The sequence below is a fragment of the Castor canadensis genome, chromosome 11 (assembly GCF_047511655.1).
Source record: "Castor canadensis chromosome 11, mCasCan1.hap1v2, whole genome shotgun sequence".
Classification (NCBI taxonomy): domain Eukaryota; kingdom Metazoa; phylum Chordata; class Mammalia; order Rodentia; family Castoridae; genus Castor; species Castor canadensis.
Window position 1 is genome coordinate 132,949,102 of NC_133396.1, and position 17,255 is coordinate 132,966,356.

A 17,255-nucleotide genomic window follows, 5' to 3' on the forward strand; every position below is an offset into this window, starting at 1 on the left:
CAAGAACAAAGAAAGATCTTGTGACCTGAAGGATAAATTTAGTAAACATTTCACTATGTCTTGGAAGATGAGGAAACTTTTATTCTGTAGATATCTTACTCATTTTTATCAGTAGATTCAACAGCCCTTTAAAGTCACTTTATTTCACACAGAAAAGTTGAAGTTGGCAGAAATAGTAAGTTCTTAACTTCCTCATCTTGACCTAAACTTGTTTTTCTGGATTCCACCTTGGGCTCTCCTTGAAGCTCAACTATCTGGTCCAATCAGGCCAGTGTGGAACAAACTGCCGGTGTTTCACTGTTGACACAACAATTTGAGGTATGTGGTGATTTCTGAGAGGAAAAATCACCTCTCAGTCTTTCCCAGATTTCACAGGAGCCAACCGACTTGGAGAAAGTTGCCATGACCAGCCAGTCTCAGGGGATCCAACAGCTCCTTCAGGCAGAAAAAAGGGCCAAGGACAAGCTAGAAGAGGCCAAGAAGCGTAAGTCTGCCCTGTGAGGGGATTGTCACAAAATGGATGAAAAAGTAGGGTGAATGAGATGACCATGGGCTCTGGATCAGGCAGACCTGAGTTGAAACTCTGTTGTTACCACATGAACCCTTATCTATGAACCACAGTGGGGCTGTAGTGGGGATGAAGCCTCCTAAAGTGGATCCTTTTGAAAGGCCATGTGTTAAATGAACAAGTGGTGGACATGAAGGTTATGTAGAAGTGGCCTTAAGCCCAGCTCCTGCAACTTCCTTCAGGCTGCCTCACCTCAGTTTTCTCAATATCGGGAAATGATTAAGAGATAGCTGACTTCAAGATTGAATCTGCTTACTAGAGAGGAAACCTGAGCAAATTCTTCTTCATAAGCATCAGTTTCTAGTTCCATAAAATTTGGACAATAACAGTTAATGTCTCATTTTAATCCCTCTCTCAATAATTCCTGATATTTTAAAACTATTTCCATTTTATTCTAATTTTCTATCTATTTAGCCATGCATCTATATACTTGCATATGAATGTCCTGTATAAACCCCAACTTTCTTCCTATTCTCTTTGATATTCACACCACCATATGAATACAGTATTAATATTATTCCTGTTTTATGTATGCAGAAACTGAGAATTTGTGATCTGCCCAAGGTTATATTTGAAAAACAGAAAATATGGTGCTAGGAATTTTGGTCTGTATTTCTCGAGCTTACTCCTCATAATGAACTTTATTGCAAAGGGAGAAAGTGTCACTTAAAAGATGTTACACAATTTGCCCAAGGTCATACTCACATAGAGAGTAATGGTAAAAACAGGATTGAGCTCTTTTTTCATCTTTTTCATTTGGCAGCACTGAGGTTTGAACTCAGGCCCTCATGCTTACAAGGCAGGTGCTCCTGCCACTTGAGCTACCATGCCGGCCTGAAAAACAGGATTTGCATAAGACCTGATTCCCCATCCAAGATCTTAAACAATGCACATACAAAATTTACATAGCTTTTATAATGAACAGACTAACATGTTGCAGGTGTATATTTTGAATTCAGGTTTCCTAGGCCAACGTCTGTACTTTTTTTCCACTCTCCTATTTCATGTCACCTCATTATTTAATTTACCATGATTTGTATGGTCACTCATCTTCATGATTGTTTGTCCTGTGTCTGCAATTAATTTCAAAGCCAGTAAGAAGGGAGCAGCTATGACCTAAAATTGTTGCTTATATAACTCTTTGGATGCAAAAGAAGGAGTCAGGTAGCACCACTCAGTCCTCTAGGGTTTTTAACCATGGTCAAATCATTTCCTTTCTCAAGATAAATTGACTTCCTGAACACTTAGCAGTGTGGGCACCAGGAAGCCAAAGAAGAGGACTCTAAGTGGTGTTGAGAGCAGAGGAAAGAAGGAGAAAGATAACGGCAGAATGAGTACATTATCATTACATACTTCTCAATTTCTTTTTCTACGACAAACCATACAAATGACTGAAAGACATTATGAATGCAGTAACTTAGAAAACAAAGCAGTCCAGGACTTGCTGTTTCAAACTGTATAGAATACTTTGATACTTTTATTCAAATTTCCTTAACCACATTTAAAACTTCCAGAAGAGTTGATCTATGGTAATTTATGTTGACTTTGTTTCCTAATTCTGGAAGAAACAAAAGGACAATATCGAGCACATATGTAACTAATGTTATAGATTAATTAATTCTTGGTTTTCAAAGTCATTAGAGAAAAAATATCTCTAATCATGGTAGTTGTTGAAGAGTGGAAACCACTAAAAGCAACATTCCTTGAAGATAAAATGGAGATAAACGCCAAACTTCTTTATCTTCCTTCTAAAAATATGCTGTCCTGGACACCCTTCCCTCAGAAGTCACTACCGAAAAGACGGTATATTATTTGTGTATAAAATGTTCGCTTTATCTGCCAATAACTAAAGATACATGTTTTTTCCCTCAGTGTTCTGTACCTTAGCTCATGTACACTTGAACAGAATACTTAACCACTATTAGCAAATAACTCCAGTTTTCAGCAAATTTTGAAGAACACTTTGACTATCCTCAGCTAACCCTGCACTCAGTTTTATAGAGAATATCAGTGTTATGAGGCTTTAGGATAATTTTTACTTAGTGCAATTTTTTTCCTAGGTATCAACAGGTAGCAGTTTAAGCACAGTTTAGTGACAACAGAACCTACCATACTCAGTTCTTAAGTGTCTTATGGCAAAATAGAAATATTGCTTTATATGCTTGGCATGTCATAGTTTCCCTCATATTTCAGTAGTTTTTATTTCACTCATTTAACTTGTTAAGAACTTATTGAGTGCCTAGTAGTTCCTTACCATGTTGATGTACACATGATCAGCAGAGAGCACGTTCTTCCTAAGTGAACTCCACAGCGAGATAAAATAATGACATGAGAGGTATGAGCACAAACCATTTTTAAAAAATCATTACCCTTTAATTTTTCTATAAATAGATTCATTTGAAAATATTACATATAGATTAAGGCAGAATAGAAATTCAGAATGAAGATTGATAAGAACACCATTGTAGAAGGTCCCCATCACTTTCTCTTTCTTAAATCCATCAGAAACTCAGGTGTCTACTTCAGTAGGCTTGATTTTTTTTTTCCTAATGATTCTTTTTCTAATATTTGTAATGATTGAGAAAAATAATAGTGATTTTAAAAGTAACAATAATACAAGAAGGGGCTAGGGGAAAAGAAAAGAGAAAACGACCCACAGTAATTTACATTGCTAATTGTTTTAGAAAAATTCAAGATGAACAAGGTACAAATAACTTACTATAGTCTGTTAAGGAGGACTGTCTGAGATCTCAGCCAAACTGTTGCATGATAAAGTTTATAAACCTTAAGGAATCAGATAAGAGACTGTGGACTGGATGTATCAGGAATTCAGGTCTTGTCCCTGTGGAGTCAGAGCATGCAGGTCCCTGCTCTCAAGACCCTCACAGCCGCTGACAGAGAGTATTTGAGAGGGGACGGCTGGGCTGTGCCCAAGTTTGAAAAGTCAAAATATGAGGCAGCAAGGTACCAAAACCATGGGCTTGAGTTTATATCTGTTTCTTAATATAAATTATTTAGCATCACTGAACTTCAGTATAATTTTCTTATAATAAATAAAAATAAGGTATTATATATCTGTATTTTTCTATTTATTTATCCAGTAACAACTGTATTTGAATGATAAGAAAAAAATATATAAGATACTAAATTAGATAACAAAGTAGCTATTTTTATTTTAATATAGTATACGTAGTGCTATAATAATAACAATAGAAGAATGGAATAGAGTAGAAATGAGCAATCTAGTCTCACTCCTTTTTAGACCTCCTGAAAGTTTTGGGTCTACATTTACTTCACGGGGGAACTTTGGTAGCTTCCAGCTGACATGAAAGGCTCAGTGATTTGCTTCTGTTCACTAAACAAAGATTATACTATATTAACTAATTAAAACTCTCACACGTTTTTATACCAAAATAGTCTTACTGCATTTATTTGGAATCACATTAGATTTGGAAAACTTTAAATTATTTTTCTTGAACTTGTTTTTTATCCAATAGGTTGTACGTTTGTCAATACATAAAAGTTAAAGATATATTGCTCCAAGATAAGTTACATTTTTACAACAGAATATCACAGATCTGCCCTGGGGGTCCAGGACTAGGTATTGAGCTAAACCATTGATCAGAATAATATTAGAAATTCAAGGTACCATCATCATCAGGAGAAAGGGAGATGTGTGTTTATATGAAATATGTAACAATTTTAGTTGTGATCATCTATGAGATTTACTCCCATTACAAACTTGGAAAACTCTGGAAATCTGCATTAACATTTGAAACACTCAAGCGCGTGTGACTCATCATCACATTAAGAACCCGTATTCCTGAATCACTTCCTAACACACACTGTAACCTCAGCCACAAATAGTCAAACTCTCTTGCCTTAAAAGCTGTAAAGAAACAGTAACTAAAAATTATAATTATAAACTGTATTACAGAATGTAGCCTGAAAGATAGGATAAACAAATGTAAATCTCCAAATTTTGACATGAGAAAAACTGAACAAGTAGGAATATTTTAAATATCCTAAGAACTATAGACAAGGACACATACGCCCAGCATTCTACCAAGACCATGTGCTCGGTGCTCACTGTCTGGAGCTGCCCTGCACAGCTGTGCAATCACACGGAGGTCACCTCTTAGTCTCAGAATAGAGATATGGACAGTACCTATGTTGTAGAGTAGTCACAAGTACCTGAGTTGACACTTATAAAAGACTGAAGATACCACTTAGTTCATAACAGGTGCTCCACCAACAGCTGCTATTAATATTCCTCTAGCACTTAATAGAAATAATTTCAGTTTTGGAGAACATCGCAAGAATAGAGTCCTGATGATTTTAAAGCATGGTCCCTGAGGAGTTCTTTTGTTGAATTATACTCTGGCACAAAACATATGCCCCCAAAATATTTTTACTCAGATAATTCATCAGCTAATACAATAATACAGATAAGTAATAACATTTTTGTAAGTGTATAGAATGCTAAAAACCAGTATGTTTTTTTCAGTACCTTATTTCTTTTTATTGATGAACAACTTTGTGTTATATGGATATACTACATTTTGGTCTTTTACTATTTTTATTAACATATGGCAATAATACAAGGGGGGTTCATTGTGATAATTCCATATGTATGTACAGTGTACTTAGAACAAGTTCACCCTTCTATTATATTTCCTTAACTCCCTTCTTTTTCCCCCCTTTTCAAACAGTGTTTTGTGGGTTTCATTATGCTACCTTCATATATGTATAAATATGTGTGTGTAACATACTTTAGATCAGCAAATCCTCTATTTATTCCCAAATCCGCACATATTCAGAATTATTTAAACAAGCACCTTGATTTAATAAATTCATCACTCTGCAAGTAGATGTTTTGGATCTTGAAGACATGACTTTTAATAAACTAATAAAATCAAAGTCGTTATATTAGGATTTCATGGCCCTGTCTTGCATGTTTTGTAGGCTTGTAAATACTTCCTCTTTCTTTATAGTCCACAGACTAATGGGGTATTTATTTGTAAGTATATTGGACTTTCATTTCTTTGAGTGGGTAATACTAAACTACAGAACATTTTTGTCTACTAATAGCATTTGGTTGGTTATATGTAATCCAACATCTACACAAAAATACTTGTTATGATTTTTAAAAGGAAAATGCAAGTGAAGGAAAAGCAAATGTAAACGTAGAAGAAAGCAAAGAGATGAAGGGAAACCGGGTCAGAAGAGAGGCTTAGCATTATCAGTCACCGAAGGAGAAGTTGCTTCTTTTTCTTCTTGTTGATTTAGTTCTTTTTCCAAAATTTGCAGTGATTGGGAAAAATAATGGTGCTCTTTGAATCAGCTTTACTTTATTATAATCCAGGAAAAAGAGCCAGGAAAGGTTTATTTTTCTAAGTGGTAGAATAGAACATAAGTTATCAGCAACAGAAGTAGCCAAACATTTCCAAAGTATCCTTTATTTTCATGAAAAACCAATTTGGTCTCTGCTTTGCTTATGTATATCTTTGTCAGGAGGCTCATTCATTCGGACACTTTCTCTTTCCACCCTGCTAGGGTATCTGGCTTTGTCTCCAGTGCCCAACTGTCACCGTAGTCTGTGTTCCTCACTGAATCTTCTGCATAATTTCTTAGGGCTATTGTAATAAATGATAAAACTAAGTCTCTCTAAATGACAGAAAATGATTCTCTCACAGCCTTGGAAGCCAGAAGCCCAAAAGCAAGGTGCTGGCAGGTTGAATCCTCCTTGGGACCTGAGGGAGAAACCATCCCATGTCTCTCCTCAAGTTTCTGGTGGTACCAGCAAACCTTGGTGCTCTTGGACTTGGAGGTGCATCACTCTAATCTTTGCCACCTTCATCATTCGTCCTTATTTCTTGTCTGCTGAGTCTCTGGGTCTTCTTGTCCAGATCTCCCTCTCCTTACAAAGAGCCAGTCATTGGCTTTAAGCCCCATCTTAATCAAGTATGGCCTCACCCTAATGTTACCACATCTTCATAGACAATCCTTCCCAAATAAAACCCAATTCACATGTCCTTTGTGGCACAATGAAATTCAAAACACTCTCTAATGGTCAACTCCACTTGACCACCTTGAGCCCTTAGCATACTTTTTTGTACCAATTTGTTGGCAAACTTCCCAAAGAAATTGCCTATTTTCTCTGTGCCTACACTTTTTTCTTTCTATTTCCCTCTGAACTTTCGTTCTTACAACTCCACCAAAGCTCCTCTTGCCAAATCACCAGTGTTTCTACACCTGATGTTAACTCCACATCCTATTCACAATTAAATCCCCCATCATCTTTTAAACTCTTCCTTCATTAGACTTGAGGACACCAGTCTCACAGTTGGGTTCCTGCATCATTACATACCTAACATTAGCCCCAATTTGGACTTGTTTTCCTATGCTTCTGCAGGTAACTTCTTAGGTGATCTCATCTAATCCCCTGGCTTTATATCCTGGCTCCATGCTGATGATTCCAAACTTGTTCTAGCCCTAGTTGCTCCTCTGATCTCTTTCTTCAGAGAAAGCATCACTACTGGATTTTGAATAGACATTCCAAAAACACCAAATTCTTGACTCCACCTTCAGATTAACATTTTGGGGTCATCATGGACTCATCTCTTTCCCCCATGCTTCTCAATCAATTCCTCTACCTTCAAATTATATAGAACCTCTTCTTGTCAACCTCACAACGCCAATCTTCATGCTACTCCCTTACCATGACAGTCTATTTTCACTATACCAGCCAAATAGCCCTTTGAAATAATAAATAGTATGGTGCTACACCTTAGCTAAGAATCCTTCATGGAGTTAGCATCACAGAGCTCCAAATTCTTATTGTGCCTTGTGAGCTCTATATGATTTGGTTACCTGTAGGTCGTCATCTCCTGATTTTAGCCACCCTGTTCTCTTTGCTGTGGCAAAGAGATGGTGTCTTTGCTAATCCTTGAGCAAGGGCCTTTGCACTTTCTGTTCCCTCTACCTGGATCAAGCTTCCCATTCAGGTCCAAATGACCCTTTGCTTTATTCCTTCAAGTATCTGCCCACATATCATTTCATCCAAGAGAGCTCATCTATCTAAATTAAACCTAACCACCATTTCTGTCTACCCCTGAACTCTTTTTTTTCTTCCTACAAATAACATCTTTCCTAGTCAACATTCTTCCTACTCAACATTCCTATCATAATACTTATGTACTGTCTATTTCTATTTCTCTCTTGAAGTACATTCAGAATGCAGACTCTGGGACAAGATGTTTGAGAATTTTTCTGCAATAGCCATAGATATAGATAGTGTGTGCTACTTTACAGTAATGTGAATGGATTAATTGTTTCATTTCAGTTTTCTGAAGCTTTAATACTGTTGGCCACATTCTTCTTGTGATGTTCTCTTCCAACTTTTGGTTCCCCTGCTCTTCTCAGGCTCCTCCTGAGCATCCTCTTCCTTTTCGGTAAGGTCACATGTTGATATTTCTCCATTTTGAAAAAGTAGCCATCTTTTCTCCTCATTCTGTACACAATCCCTTGATTTCTGTGCGATCTCTATTGCTATGATTAGCACGAGGGCAAACCCAGATGATAACATGCAAACCCTTCTCCATTCCAGACCTTCCTCTTAGAGTCCAGCCTATCTGGGTGGCTTCTTTTGATGACTTCTCCTTGGATGTCCTCAGGAAGCCTCTAGGAGCTTCTTTGATCTTCAGATTCATTTTCCTTCTTAGCAAAAATTCACCCTATTTTCCAAATAATGACTCAAAATCATTAAATAGCTATTCTTTGTTGAACAATTCATATGTATGTTTTCTAATCTTTCCAGTGATACTTTGTAGAGATTTTTAGTTCTGTTTTACAGGTGCAGAAATTCTTCATAATTTTCCCAGAATTAAAGCATCTAAAGTCTTATTGTAGTGGTGTCTTGTGTACAATTCTGATTTCCTTCAGAGATGATAAATGAAGTCTCATCTTCCCAATACCAATTTAGCAATCCAAGCAACAGGGCAAATTTCTTATTGGGTAAGCCTGGCATCGTGGCACACACAGTTCACTTAGTCAGAAAGCCAGAAAGTTCCTATCTTTGAATATTACCCTCTGACTCCTAAACAAAAATCAGTTTTAACTTCCCCAAAATTGATATTTTTAATCCTTTCTCAACAAGTTACCTAAACATCTATCCAAACCTTTCCCCCACCCCTTTTTCTCTTTCTTTTTCATTGTGATTGTTTAAAATCACAATGCATAAGATAAACATGTCTGCAAAGCCACAAATGAGAACACTCAGCCTGATCGGTCTATGCGTCCTTGTAGGAATTTTATTCAACTGTTGTTATCTATACTGTCCCAAGCATAGGGTCACCCCAATGCTTGATAAGTATATCAAAAATCAGAAAATGAATTCCTTGTGGTTTGTAGCAACTGTTTTTGATGCCTAAGAGGAAATAGGTGTAATTTCAAAGTCTGGCAATCTTCCTCCAGAGAGGGAGAAGCAAGCTAGAGGTTAATATGAATGGATTTGATGTGAGCATTTTGCTTTACCTCTAGCCCAGCAGTAGGCTTTAGGCTCCCATTTCTTCCACTGGATCAAATCAGGTACAGCATATGCAGGCACTCACACAGCAGCAGCTGCTGAGTCTAGCCAGAAAATTGCCGCGCCAGCAGCGATTTCCCTGTGGCTCTCCTATTTAATTGAATGAGAACCAGCAGGTGACTGGTGCCGTGACAGGGGAATCACAGACACACTCTCAGCCTGTCACTGTGCAACAGAACTAATATACAGCATCTTAGTAGAGCGCTGGCTTCTGCTTAGGGGTAGGGGATACAGAGCTTTTCCTTATATCATTAAATTTTTTTAAGTGCTAGAGTTGTGACTTTGCAACCAGCATTTTTACAGATCCTGCAATTAAGATGGAGAGTAATGATATTTTGTGTGATTTATTTTATAAAATAACTATATATAGCACAACCCATTATTACTAGGAACTTTCCTAATATTAAGGTATTATGTTTTATAATTCTGTCCTGGTATGAATGACAAGCAGAGATAAGAAAGTTGGCTTGGGATCAAGGAATAGTTTGTATTACCAACACATCATCTGTTCTGTTCACAGAGAATCTCTGTGAATAGGATGTGTTTGTTGCCACAAAATGGTTAGAACTGTGGAGAATGAAGGAATCAGAGTGTACAAAATAGCAGTGAGCATTACCTAAACAGGAAAAAGTCAGGGATTACTGGCAACATTCCCTAACACCTCAAACAGCAGAAGAGCCTAGCTTCCACCAGATCTTGGATTCTAAAGAGTGGAGACAGAGCCAACTTGCTAGTCTAAGCCAGGTTTACCAGTTCCATTCATGGGTGGTAGGCATTGCAGGAGACACATTTCAGTTTGCAACTCAGAAAATCTATCTTTATTCCAAATACATATTTGGTGATTATCAAAGCAACTCATACCTGGCAGGGAGAGAAATTCAGAGACAATCTATACTCAAGTGCTATAAGGACATGAATGTACAGACAGACGATAGATAAAAATTCCTATCAAGACTTTCTCTCATCCCACTTAATAAGAAAGTTATCTACTTCAAAGTCTACTTCATATGAAGACTTTTATATCAAACAACAAAAATTATAAACCAAAACCTGAGACATTGTCAGAGAAAATAAGCCATATTGAATGAGCAAAAAAATCAAGGCAGTTTACTGAACTTGAAAGACAATAGATTCAGAGAAAGAAGAATTTTCATACAGTTCAGAGTTTCTTAAAAGTTTTAATTATTACAAAGCATGATTGCCCAACTCCCTGAAGGAGAGGACATAGCAGCAGTTAATATTAACCTACAACCCTCCCCTAAATTTATTCTGGTTGTGAAAAGAATTCATCTGCTTAACTAATGATTCTAACTGTATTGTGTTTGTCTAAAACTTTCATCTACTTTGTTGTCTGCTGACTTAAGGTTTACACCTCTGCTCTTAATAAAGGAAAAGGGCTACTTCACTAAATCTCCTAACCGTTAAATACAATTGGTTTTATAGCTACTTTCAAGTCCCCCTCAGAGAAAGCTACTACTAAAAAAAAAAAAAAAAATCTACTTTGATGTGTTGTGGGGCTTGATCAGACATTCTAGAGCAACAAACGGTAAGAAAAAAAATCCCAATAAAATGTTTTAAAAAATTGTAAGTCAGTTTGATAGTGTCTGAATTGCATATTTGTAGCGATTTTGGAGATGTGCCAGTGTTAAATAGGATCCAGTTGGTGTGGACTGAAGGATTCCTGGCGGCAAATCAGGACAGCAAATCTGACCAAATAACGTTTTTCAAGGAAGTGACAGCTAAAATCTGTTCTGGCTGTGGCTGCTGTGAATAAATGGGCAGATATTTTATTTAAACATGTAAGTGTGAAAGTTGTCATTTCCATGTTCTAAAGCAGCCCATAGAAAAAATAAGAAAATGTTCAATATTTGTCTTTAAATGAAGATTGACACTCTAGGAAAGAAAGTTCCCCCCAAAATGGACAACTCACTCATGTTTTTTAAAAAATGAAGTTTGCAGTTCCATGTATATTGAAAAGGGAATAGCGTTCCTTCTATGTCACTATTAATTTTCAGGAAAAGGGAAGAGATTGAAGCAAGCTAAGGAAGAAGCAATGGCTGAAATTGACCAGTACAGAATGCAGAGAGATAAGGAGTTTCGGCTGAAGCAATCTAAGGTAAGGAAGATCAACTCGATTCTATGCTGCACACAATGTATTAATATTCAGAACATGTAAGGTAGAATACTGGGGGAAATACCAAAAGTAAAATCACACTACATCCTAAACATTTCAACATAACAGAACTACAAATTTTACACTTTTGCTTTCAAGGCATTTTAAAAAATTTGCTATATAAAAGTCCACCAATAGTTGTTATGTAATACATAATGTGTATTAAAATCATATTCTCAATTACACAAGTTCGAGGAGCTGACTAAAGGATTATTCTTACCACAAACTATTGACCAAAAGCAAACAAAAAAAACCCTTCACAAAATGCAATCTTTGTTTATTCATGTTACTGGTAGAATCAAACAGTGTTTCTGCTAAGATGCAGGATGCATTTGTTGGGCCAAGTTTCCATTAGTGGATGTAAGGTGTACAAATTAGCAAAGTAGCTATTGTTGCAAATTTTTAAACAGCCTTCTGGTATTTCCTTATGATATACTTTGCAACTGGCCACACCTTTATTCAATAAATTTTTTCATTTAAATGTGAAGAAACACTTTTTTCCTAGTCTGTCATTTTCCAAATGTCTGCAAGTTTACAGTAAAAAAAAAAAATAAGTGCTTGGGATTTTCACAGATGACATCTTCCTTTCCATGTTGCAATGAGGATCAAAAGAAAGCCTCATTACAAATATAAATAAAGCTCTGTTCAGAAGTCTGATATTGCGAAACAAACTCCAAGAGTTTGGAAATCACTTCATTTTTTACTTTTATTTTAATGGTAACACATAAGGAGTCCATGTAGAATCAAACAAATTGGAGCCAGTTGTAGAAAAAAACTTTTTCCAGTAAGCTCTTTCTTCAAACAAAAAAACCTTCTTAGGATAAAGTAGAGCAGTCAGCAAAAATAAATTCTACTTATCAGTGTTTGGAAAAGGAAATCCTAGAATCTGAGTCGATGGATGTGTGTACAGTACTCCATGAATGGTCCTTGACATCGTCATAGATTAGCCACACTAGTCTTCCTCCTTAGACAAAACATGTCAATGCCACAGGGCCTTTGCACAAACCATTCTCAATCCCTATAATACTTTTCTTTTAGATATATTTGTCTTTCTTTGACCTGTGTTCAATTGTTAGCTTCTCTTCCTGATCACCTTATCTAAAACTGCCTCTCTTTTAATCATAAAAGAAATGGATAGTACAGTCTTTTTTCTTATAGCATTTGTCATTACCTGACACTTTTTGTTTATTGCTTCTCTCTCCTTCTGGAGTATAATCACAAAAATAGCAGATTTTTTGTTCTCTGTTACTTTCCTATACTTTAAAGCAATGTCTGCCCCATAGCAGGCATTCATTAAAAGTTTACCAAAATAATGACTTTACATTTCTTCTGTAGCCTTTTCTTTCCTGTTGAATTCTGTCATCATAATGACAAAATAGAGCCTCCCTTGACAATTTGCTCTGATTACTCTATGTAGGATTTCAAAAGTGCTTGGGTTAAACCTCCTGAAATACTATTTTTCCAGAAGAATCCTATCAGATACAAATCTGGCTCAAAATTTCTTTTCTGCTCTGGACAATAATTGAAAGTCCTCATCATTCTTATAATGCAAATTCAAGGCCAATTTTGTAGTCAGCTGATCAAAAGCTCACATTGAAAAGCCATCATGTTTAAATCTCTGCTACTTTTAGCATGTTGCAAAGCCATTACTGCTGATTTTCTCCTCTTGGCATGCCCTCCGTGTGTCTGCCATGTTGCTGCTTCAGTATGAAGTCTCGTCATCATTAACCCAGGGCAATGAGTGGGCTCAGGAGGACCTCAGAAGTCAGTTTTCTGTCTGCTGTGGGGATTACACTCTGATCTTCCTTTTTCTTGTTGCTTTTTAGCTCTTGTCAATATATTTGTTTTTTCAAATTCTCCAACTTATTAACAAAAGCAGGAATGCCAATGTGGGTTATGTACGAATTAATATTACTTTATCAAAGATTTATTTATCTCTTTGATACCCAATGCAGCATCTTCTACCGAAGAAGATATTATATTGTCCAAAACAAATCTGGACTACACAGAAAAACAATGCTTTGATGGCACTGGGGTTTTAACCAGAGCCTTGCACTCACTCGGTAGGCACTCTACATGAGACACAACCCCAGCTCTTTTTTGCTTTAGTTTTTTTTTGTTGTTTTTTTTTTTCACAGAGAGGGCCTCATGTTTCTGCTTAGGCCAGCCTCAGAACACAATCTTACCTATGCCTTCTTCTGTAGTTGGGATGACAGGTGTGTGCCATCACATCAAGCTAACTTATTGAGATGAGGTCTCACTAGCTTTTGTTCAGGGCTGACCTTTAATCATGATCCTCCAAATCTCCACATCCCAAGTAGCTAGAATTACAGGTGTGAGCCATTGTACTCCTTCCTGAACTACAGAAAATTACATCTTTTGTCAAAGCTAGATGGCCCATGAACCTTTAAAAAAGAACGAATAATGTCTTCCTTGGACACACTGAAGGTTTTTTATATTTTTTTCTTTAAGAATTAGAAGTTTTATGTGCTTGAAACAATCAAAAATTGAGAGTAGAAATTGTTTTTGCTTATGACAGTGGGAACTAAAATTCTGCTAAGCTTTAAACTGGATCATTTAAACAACTTAGAAATTGTTATTCAAAGTTATTGAATTTTGGAAGATCTTCCTACCATCATCAGACATTCAGTTGCATGGCTACAAGTCACTCTCAACACTGGTTTTGAAATTAGTACTGGGAAGTCCTAAGTCATACCCTTACACCAGATGTCTGATGACACACGGAATTATCAACTTCTAACTTACGTAGCATTCCCAGAGTTCTGGTAGCAGGCTTCTGCCAGTCTGTTCAACAGAACACAGGTAATGAGGAGATCACTCAGTTCAATGTCCACACAATGAGCACACTGGGCTCAAGTACTGGTAAGTAACTAAGTGAAAAAGTACATGTCAACTTGCAAGAACTCAATCGGCACTAAAATTCTCAAGATTAAACCTCTTATACATATATTTCTGATAAGAGATATAATCATTGTACAGTTTCTCAGGTTATAGTCAATGCCTACCATCCCTAAACCGTGAAATAGAGAAACAAGCATTAGAGAAGATGCAATACTTGAGTGAAAACTACAAGTACAGCAAAGCATGATTGAACAGCTTCAGAGCATGGTGTGTCACAGACGCATTCATGCATACATACACATCTGAGCATGTAAACCTTTTAGACAAAGTATTGTACTTGCATCCTCTGAAGAAGAAATGAGGTCAAATAATGTATTTTAACAATAGAAAGACCAGTTATTTTCTCTTTAAAAATCAGCAAACATGGTTTAATGGTCTCCTTCAACTTTATCTTTTAGACTTGTAATTCAGAAAGTAAGCAATAGGAATGATACAAGAATAGATTGGAAGTTGTTACACACATGGAAAGATGATATGAGAACTTCTGAACATGGTAAAATGATTGTAACCTGTACTGTGTGATGTCAAGTAGAAGTGAAAATGACCTGATAGGCTGTTTCCACTTTCAGGAAAGTTTGTCCTGAACACTCCTGTTCTTAGTGACCTTGTCTGCTCCCTAAAAGAAATTCTGGAAAAAAGCATATAATGTTTACACTATAGAATGACATCAATAAATAGATACAAGTTTTTAAAATAATAAAGTTCATAATAAATTTTAATGTGACATATGATACAATGAATATCACCTTTTGTTTTTGTAGATAATGGGCTCTCAGAGTGATCTCGCAGGTGAAATAGAAGAGCAAACACAAGAGAAGATTCAAGAACTGAACAAAAGCTACAATAGGTGCATGGAAGGTGTCATTAAACAGCTTCTGAGCATGGTGTGTGACATGAAACCAGAAATCCACGTGAACTACAGAGCCACCAGCTAAACGTCCATCACCCTGTGCGATAAGTGGTGTGTGGGTGCCTCCCACTTGCTTAGGGATTCATGTTTATGTTAAGGAATGTGAAATTTAATCTGAAATTTTCTGGATATTTACAAATTTCAATATGACAAAATTCACATATAGACACTGATTTTAAAAGATGATTAAAAATGGTTTTATCTTTCCTGGTAATAGTTAAGATCTTGTCATTTAACTTGTGGCAAGTCAAGGATAGAAAGTAACATGTTTTTGACACTTGAAAGGAAAATAGTCATGACAGCCCTTTTAAGATATTTTTTTCTTATTTCTTCTTTTTATCAATTAAGAAGATGTGATCTTAGATGTGGTTGTTAAGAGACGATTTTTAAAGGAAATATTCTTTTTTTTTTCTTTTTAACATAGATGCAAAAATCCTCAATAAAATAATGGCAAACTGAATTCAATCACATATCAAAAAAATCATACACCATGACCAAGTAGGCTGCATTCCAGGAATCATACGTGAATCATAAATGTAATACAGCACATTAACAGAAGCAAAGACAAAAACCACTTGATCATCTCAAGAGATACAGAAAAAGCCTGTGTTAAAATTCAACATCCTTTCTTTTTTTGTTGTTGTTGTTGATTGATTGGTATTTATTGGACTGACTCCATTCCTGATTGGTTGACTTTTAGATAGCCTGTCACCGATTGGCTTGTTTGACAAAATGTGTTCAATGAAGCAAGTTACACTGACTGACAGAAAGAGTTTAACACCCAGCTATAGTGGTACTTGTTCCCATGGTTACAAAACAACTAGGCTTTTCCTAAAAACATGAGATATTATTTATTCTCAATACCATAATTTAATGTAATCATTCTCTTGTCACTGGATAATTGGATTATTTACAATTTTTCTTTCATAAATAATGCTTTGTTGAACATCCTAAGAAATCCTCATGCACATCTCTGATTATTTTCTTAAGGAAGATTCTTAGAAGTGTATTAGTGATTTAACAATTTTTTTAAAATTTTATGAAAGTAATACTGGTTTGTTAGAGAACACTTAGGAGAAAAAGATACATAAAATGTAGAAAATAAAAGGAAATATTCTTATACACATCTAAAGTGAACATGTCAAGGATTTTATTGAACTCATTAATCAATGAAGAAACCATAAAATGTCACCACTAGCTAAAAAAAAAAACTAAAAAATGCATGAAGAGAAAAGACACATGCAGAGACAGAAATAATGGGTTACATAATCATTTTGAAAGAAATGGATTCCATGACTTCAACTAACCAGGTACAAGTCTCATTCAAGTAGATTTTTAAAAGAAAAAAACGTGATAACCTGATTTAGTAAAGAAGTGAATTCCCAGGCATAATGAGTGAGTATACCATTAGCTCAGCCTCTGTAATAACTAAGCTCACTTCTAAAGTGCTTAGTACTTTGTTAGTTCAATGTATAAATTATCTCAGTCTTATTGTGGGAGAAGTGTCCCCAGTTACAAATGACCATGGGTGTCTAAGGACCTCAGCTAGAGTTGCTTGAGAAATTCTGCAGTGCACCGGGTTTTACCCTGGCAATGTGAAGCCAATGTTAATTCCCTTCTGTTCCTAGGTAAGTTTCTGCATATGCATCACTAGGAATCACGGATACCAAGTGTCTTTGGTTTTCAAGTAATTTGTACAGGAAATGTTTAATTCCAGTACAAATAAAAGTAACAAATTTTGCTACCATTCTACCCCATATCTTAATATCTCAGATTTGTATTCACATTAAGATGCATGAAAGAAAACTGGAGTTCCATTTGTTTCCTTACTTTCCCAACCTTCGAAATGATGAAAACAAATCTAGTTAGTTCCTCAGTCTTTTGTTGTCATTTTGTTCTGTATTTGGTACTGGGGTTTGAATTCAGAGCTTTGCCCTTATAAGACAGGCACTCTACCACTTGAGCCATGCCTCAGCCCTTTCAGCTCTGATTATTTTGGAGATAGGATCTCACATTTTGCCCTCCCCAGTCAAGACTGCACCGTGATCCTCCTATGTACACTTCCCACTGTTGCTAGGATGGACAGATGTGTGTC

At 36.2% G+C, this 17,255-nt stretch overlaps 1 protein-coding gene across 1 annotated transcript; it reads left to right on the forward strand.

Annotated features, from left to right (window-relative positions):
- The first annotated feature begins 327 nt into the window (after positions 1-327).
- Atp6v1g3 (ATPase H+ transporting V1 subunit G3) lies at positions 328-17,037 on the forward strand. Its single transcript, XM_020154012.2, has 3 exons — positions 328-484; positions 11,171-11,271; positions 15,012-17,037. The coding sequence occupies exons 1-3, from the start codon at positions 403-405 to the stop codon at positions 15,183-15,185; spliced, it is 357 nt and encodes a 118-aa protein (XP_020009601.1). The 5' UTR covers positions 328-402; the 3' UTR covers positions 15,186-17,037.
- The last annotated feature ends 218 nt before the right edge of the window (positions 17,038-17,255 follow it).